General features: G+C 32.8%; 1 protein-coding gene across 1 annotated transcript; it reads left to right on the plus strand.

Moving 5' to 3' along the window:
- Positions 1–219: 219 nt before the first annotated feature.
- HELRODRAFT_178084 (hypothetical protein) lies at positions 220–6,776 on the plus strand (the record flags this gene model as incomplete). Its single annotated transcript, XM_009026231.1, has 10 exons — positions 220–244; positions 451–540; positions 740–1,019; positions 1,160–1,523; positions 2,290–2,357; positions 2,603–2,675; positions 3,070–3,213; positions 3,482–3,828; positions 4,198–4,407; positions 6,689–6,776. The coding sequence occupies 10 exons, from the start codon at positions 220–222 to the stop codon at positions 6,774–6,776; spliced, it is 1,689 nt and encodes a 562-aa protein (XP_009024479.1).
- Positions 6,777–7,223: the final 447 nt, after the last annotated feature.

Raw genomic sequence — 7,223 nt, forward strand, 5'->3', positions numbered from 1 at the left:
TGAGAATGGTTTGTTGATTGATTGATTGATTGATTGGCTGGTTGATTGAATGATTGATCGATTGACTGAATGATTGATTCACTGATTAATTGCTCAATTGAATATCAATCTGTAGGATTAATAAATATTGGTTATTTCTTAAATTCTTAGGTGAACATTTTAGTTGATGCAGCAGCCCACTCAGAAACTGACCCGTTGAAAGGAGTGTCAGAAGCCATAATGCTCGGACAACTGGCCAAGATTGGTTAGTATTGGAACTGTGAACAGTTTGTGCTAATTAATTATCATTCTTATAAAGTCATAATCATATTATTAGTATGATTAGTTTAGCATGATAAAGATAGTGTACTTTACGTTGGTTAGGCTAGAGATTTCAGAAGATACTTAAGTAATTAATCAATTAGCTTGTTTTTATATGTAATCTGAATTAAATATCATTATGTGTTTCAGGTACTGGTTGTTTCGACTTGATGTTGGATGATAAACAGTGCGTCAACGGAATGGATATTCCAAGCGAAATTCCATCAGGACACCTAGCAGGTACGTTCTTTCATAATTCTCGTAATTATTTCTCAAAATTACTTATTTTATTGAAAATCTTTTTTTCAAAATTTAGAAATATGTATTTATCATTACAATCATTATATATTTTAACTATATATATGTATGTATAGAGAAAAAATTTTAAATAGTTTTTTCACTAATCAACTAAAAATCCGAATTTTTACTGATATTTCAGGCGGAGACATATACGGTCTGACCTCGATGCCTCCCGTGGGCGCGACCCTCATGAGCACAACACAAAAGACCCCATGGGAACAACAAAACTTTGAAACTCCAAACTACAACTGTTTCTCACCAGATGCAAGCCTGTCACCGGAATTTTCTGGAGGGTTTTCACCCGCAGATAACACAGGATTCAGTACCAGTTTTTCTCCAGCTGCTATGTCTCCTGGATCTCAAACACTAGCCAGTCCCTCTTTTCCAAGTCCAGCTGGAGCATTTTCACCATCCTACATGTCGACTTCACCATCATATTTTCCACCGTCCCCATCATATCCACCTACAACACCATCATATTCACCAACATCACCTTCATATTCTCCAACATCACCATCATATGTACCAACATCACCAAGTTACTCGCCGACTTCTCCAGCTTACTCACCAACATCACCATCATATGCACCAACGTCACCATCATATGTACCAACATCACCATCATATACACCAACATCACCAAGCTATTTGCCGGCATTACAACCATCCTCACCAAGCTACAACCCATCCAGTCCTGCTTACAGTCCATCCTCGCCTTACCTGTCTTCCTCATTATCTTCTGGTGCTTCCCCAAGATATTCCCCAACTTCCCCGGCTTACTCACCCACTTCCCCGGCTTACTCACCAACGTCTCCAGCATATGTACCATCATCACCAACCTACTGGCCGACATCACCAGAAAGGTCGTCGTCATCACCGGTCTACAACCCATGCAGCTCTGGTTATGCTCCATCATCGCCAAGGTACCCACCGGCCTCGCCTTGATACTCGTCGACTTCTATGTCACATCATTAAATATAGATGTTGACAGATGTTTGAACTATTCCAAAGATGATTACCATTTATATACTTTTTCAATATTATTTTCATTTTGCTAGTTCGATATCATGTAATGTATGTTATTACTATTTTATTATATTCGCGTGAGTATGCATTTTTTTATGACAAATGTTAATTTGATTTACAGTTTTATTTTGCTACGTATGTTTCTTAGTTTTTTTTATTTTTTTAGTTTTATTATTTGACTGATTACGATATATTAATATAATTTATTAATTAAATGTAGTTTATTGAACTGAACTCGCACCAGTGTTTTAGTCCTTAATTGTTATCTTGATTAACTAACTAACCAAAAAGATTTCTATATAACATAAATAATCATAATCGTCGTCGATATAATATAACTCACCGACCCGCTTCTAGAAAAAATGAACTCTTCACATATAACATACAAAAAATGTTTAAATAATTCTAAGTGAACATAATAGACGAAAATCTTAAAACGATTAAACAAAGTGGTCGACTTTGCTGTTTCCTCAACTGACAAGTGTGTTAATACGTCCTTCCAATTTATGCCGTTGTTGAATACTTTCAAATTTGAATTTCTTTTAACTGTTCGACTGCGGATATTCGAAGCATTATTTTCTTTTTTTTACGTTCAACATAAGCTTTCTTGCTATTTTTTTTCATATTTTTGCACAACACCGGTCTGTCAACCGACATCTCCAGAAAGCCAGAAAGAGGAGAAAATTTGGAGCCGAGTGTGGCGAGGCGATTAACAAACAAGAAATTCAAATGTGCGTGTATGTGTGTGCATGTGTGTATTTTTGTGTGTGTGTGTGTGCGTCCGTGTGCCTCTGCGGGTAATTGTTCTACGCTCCACAAACAAATCATCAGCTAATCATCACATATCAAATGAAATATATCAGTTCCAGTTCCAAGACGACAACAACATGGTTTGCGATGAATTGGCAAGATGATTGTAAAGCTTCAGATAACTTGCTCTAATGTTTCAATCTGACTTATCGCACTGCACATCTAGATCATGGAACAGCGATGACAGTTTGTCAAGCACGCTAAAAACCTACTTCATCACCAGACACAATGCAAGGAAGGTTGTTCAATTGCGAAAATAGTACCCTCTGTGCAATACCCACCCTTGGGTTGCTCCAGTATCTGCAAAGGCCACCCTTCAATGTCAACCTTCTCACCTGAAAAATTGCTCCAAGAAATGAATGAAAGATATCTTTAAAGTTAATGGAATTGAGAAAAAAATTATTATCAAACTTTAGAGTCAGTCGACCGAGACTTATGCACTTTTAGATAATTTATGAAAAAAAAGAAGAAAGGAAAAAGAAACTGCTAATGATTAAATATTGTGAATACGTTTACTGAAAAAAATGACTTCATTAATAATTAATTATCAAGTTGATAAATATGAAGTCACCTAGGTTGATTTTTATCATGTAATATTATGTGAAAAAAATTTTTTGGTGTTTTAAAATGCAGGTCGATGGTTTGGTAAATAACATTTTAATTTTAATCGATGCATCAAATGATCAAGTTCAAAGTAACTTCAAAGACTGTAAAAAAACATTCTTTGCTCTTTCGTTCGCGCATAACAATTTTTCAAACAAAGAAACGACATCAAAGGTCGAGACACGTGAAACTTTCAACTAAGGAAGCCAAGTGACAAACAATGCTCAACAAATCTATATAAAGGCTTTCAAGAGTCGTGGAATATAAGGTGTCTATTACAATTATCATTTCAAATATTCATTAACTTTATTGTTGGCAAGAAATAATTTTTCTATGAATAACATTGACAATTTATTAAAGCGTATTTTATTCAGAAAACAAATTTTATCAATTGTTCATGATAAATTTTTTGAAATTTTTTCAATTTAAACCAAATTTGCAGTTTTTTTTAAATCTTAAACCCCAATCGAGTAAAATGTTTCAATTAGAGAGCAATGAAAGCAACAAGAAAAGTATTAAAACACCTGTAGAGCATCAAAACAGCTACAAAAATATGATGAAACAAGATTTTCTTTTTCTAGTGGAAGAAAATGAAGAAATTCATTTCAAAATTGGCTCTGACGCCGAATGTTGCATATGCTGCGATGGGCTGGGTAACACACCTGAAAGCGTCTACTTGAGAGATTGCAGACATGTTTTCCACCTACACTGCTTGAAGAGACTCTATTTAACAAATAACCAACTCAAATTTCCTTTCTGTTGGACGGTGTACGAGATGAAGTTTGGAGGGTGCCCAGAAGGGATTTTAAATTTAGAAACAAATTAAGAGTTTGTAAAAGTGGAATTCATTTTGCAAGATCATAGTTGTGCTGTAAAGTTGAAAATGAATGACGGTGATGGAAGAACTGTAGTTGAGCTGCTGAGGAAAGCATGGAGGAGGCAATTGTTAACGAGCCAAAGATTGACCTTCTTTGAATTGAATGCCTTTGCAAAAGAAATTGTAAAATCTACTTTAAATAGTTTGAATGTAGTTGAAAATAAATTATTAGAAAGAATTTGAGATGAAAATGATGAACTACCAAATGAAAATATTGAAGAAGCAGATGATGATTTCTTCAACGATTTTCATAACGATGATGACGATGATTACCCTTACAGCCATCAGGATGACGAAAAGGTTGAACGGACAAGTCTAAATGACGAAGATGAAGATGGCGAGATTATCATTAACATTTTGAGTGACGAAGATAACGATGTAGATGAATACGATGGTGATGGTGAAGTTAATGATGATCTACGTTACCTCGGCAACACATTTCAAAATTTTTATGAAATTGTCGACGTTGAAACTGATATCAAAATTGTCAAGTTACGGGGTTAACACAAGCATTATTGGATGGGTCGGAAGTTTCTTGACCAATCGAACATTCCGGGGATGAGTTATCACAACCAACTAAGATCACTAGCTTCAAATTTTGTGAGAAAGTATTAGTGAGTTGATTTCGAAATTTAACGAAATTAAAATTATCAAAAAACGTGCAAAGTTGGGCAAATTTATATTTTACGTTACGTTCTAGATCGTTCTAGATGGCGAAGCGATGGGCTAAAGTGCTTGGCAATGATGTTTCAGTGGCTGGGATCGAAGGCAAATTAAATTTAAGATTCATGTATATTTTCATTTCATATTTGTTGTTAATACCTATAAAAGACATTTTCCCGAGTCCTAGAGCCTAGGTTTATCTCCCCCCCCCGTTTCAACCTTGCCAAGCTACTGGCTTAGGCTCGATTAGAGATTTTGGGATTGAAACAGTTGAATAATTTTAAAGTATTTTTTTAATAAACTTTTCAGTTTATTGGGTTGTTTTTATCTCTCAAAATTTTGACACTCCACCGCAAAAAATTGTAATAAAATACTGTGGTAGACTATGTTAGTTTGTTTCACACCAAACACTAAAATATTAGTTTATTTAAATAATTTAGGAGTATTTTCAATTATTTTAAAATTCAACATAATACTTCTTTACGATTTCTGAAAAAACATGACAAAGATTAATTTAATTTGTAACTTCAAATGAGATTGCATTGTTATTCGGCTTTACACATACTACATGGTTACATGCTACCTGCATACAAAACAGATATAAACCACATAAATATATTCTACATAGATACACACTGGTTAGATACATGCTACTAAGATACATAGCTACCACATCATAGGTACTTTATTTATAAGGTTAGTAACTATATATCTAAGTAGATGTATCTAACTAATGTGTACATATATATATATATATATATATATACTACAAACAAACATAGTTACTACTATAAAGATACATACGGCACAAAAACATACATACATAGATACATATTACATACATACACTACACACATAGATACATAGCTTCAGTCACTTCAAGCTTGCATGTCATATATTTCATCACAATAAATTAATGATGGCCATTTACGAACGTACATCAGAATAAACATAATACAAGATCGTAATCAGTTACTTTCTGCCATTGCACTTCTTCTTCTTCTTACTTGTGCCTCATCCTTTCAGTTTTCCATTTCTTCCTTCCGCATGATTTGACCAAAGAACTTTAACTTTTCCGTCGGATTATCTTTACTAATTTCCTGTTTTCATAACCGGACTGTTTTAAAACACCCTCATATAGGAGGTATGAAAGGTCCAACTAATGAACGAATGAGCTTACCCAACAAAAATTGAGTGTTTTTATTGGTAGTGTTTACAATCCAGTAAAAATTAAATATAAATTAAATTTACAAGAAATTAAAATAAGGAAGCACTAGTGATCTAATTGTCTTAAAATTATATGAATGACAGTATTTGAATGTCGGAAATGTTACTGAAGAAAATATGGACGTGGTTAAAATTTGCTCGACTTTCAAAGGATCTTATCATAAAAATTAGGCGCTTTATAATTTATTTTACAAAATTGTAATCCAAAAAACTTCAATAACTTAGTTACAATTACGTCATTCTGACAACGTTTTTATAAGTATTTATTATTATTTTTTTGTATGATTATTATTATTAATTATTCTCTCTTAGATATTCCTCAGAAATTTTTTGGTTGGTTATCTTTACTAAATAGCTATTGTCAAATTTTCAGACTAGAAGCACTGTTGTGGCTGTAACATCTTGATTTTACTTTTATATATCAAACTTGTATGTGAAAATTTTTTAGATGCTTGATGAATTTTGATTTCATGCTATTTTGCGATTGAATGCTATTTTCCATGTTAAGCCGCTGAACGTGTCGTGTTTGTATGTTTGTTTGTTTGTGTGTGTGTCTGTGTGTCTGTGTGTGTGCTTAAAATTAATTAAATGATGATGACAATGATGATGGTAATGATGATACTGATGATGATGATGTCAATTTGTTTATGTAAATGATGTAAAAATGAAACATCGATTTTTCTTAAAAATTATTTTTCATAAATGCAAATTCAACGGAACGTGATTTTTCGCTCAAACAATATGCAAATTAATAAAATAAAATAATAAAATATGCAAATTATTAAAACGAAATAATATTTTGAAATAATATAATAAAATTATTTGCCACGTAAATTATGAAATATATTATCAAATATATTTTGAATGATGATATTGTCACAGGAGACCATACTCTAGTATAATGGTCAGATTGTGCAATGGGTTAAAACCAGTGGCGGCTCTAACGCTTAGCAGACTGAGCAGCTGCTAGAGGCCCCGGACGGCCAAGGGGCCCCGTGTACAAATTTATCCCTCAAAAAATACTTCAAATAAATTTTTCAATATAATGAAATTTCAAAATTTGAAAAAAATCATAAAATTTTAAATAATATTTGTTATTAATGGAAAGGGGGCCCCGTAAAAAAAATTATTTTAAAAAAATAACTGAAATAAATTTTGAAATATAATGAAATTATTAAAAAAAATTTTCAATTACTATGCTGAATTCAACGTTAATAAGCGTTTGCAAACATTAGCAGTTCACAGTAATATGTTTGAAAACAATCTGTCATTCGTTTCGTTAGCCACCGTGATATTTCTTCGGACATCCCTACTTTTCTGTCTTTAATATCGTATCGTTGTTTCGTTGTTGAAAGCGAGTGTTTTTATTTTTTAAAAAAGTATTGTGGTCAAATAATTAAAACGTTATTTAGTTGTC

This window comes from Helobdella robusta (genome assembly GCF_000326865.2).
Source record: "Helobdella robusta unplaced genomic scaffold HELROscaffold_46, whole genome shotgun sequence".
Taxonomy (NCBI): Eukaryota; Metazoa; Annelida; class Clitellata; order Rhynchobdellida; family Glossiphoniidae; genus Helobdella; species Helobdella robusta.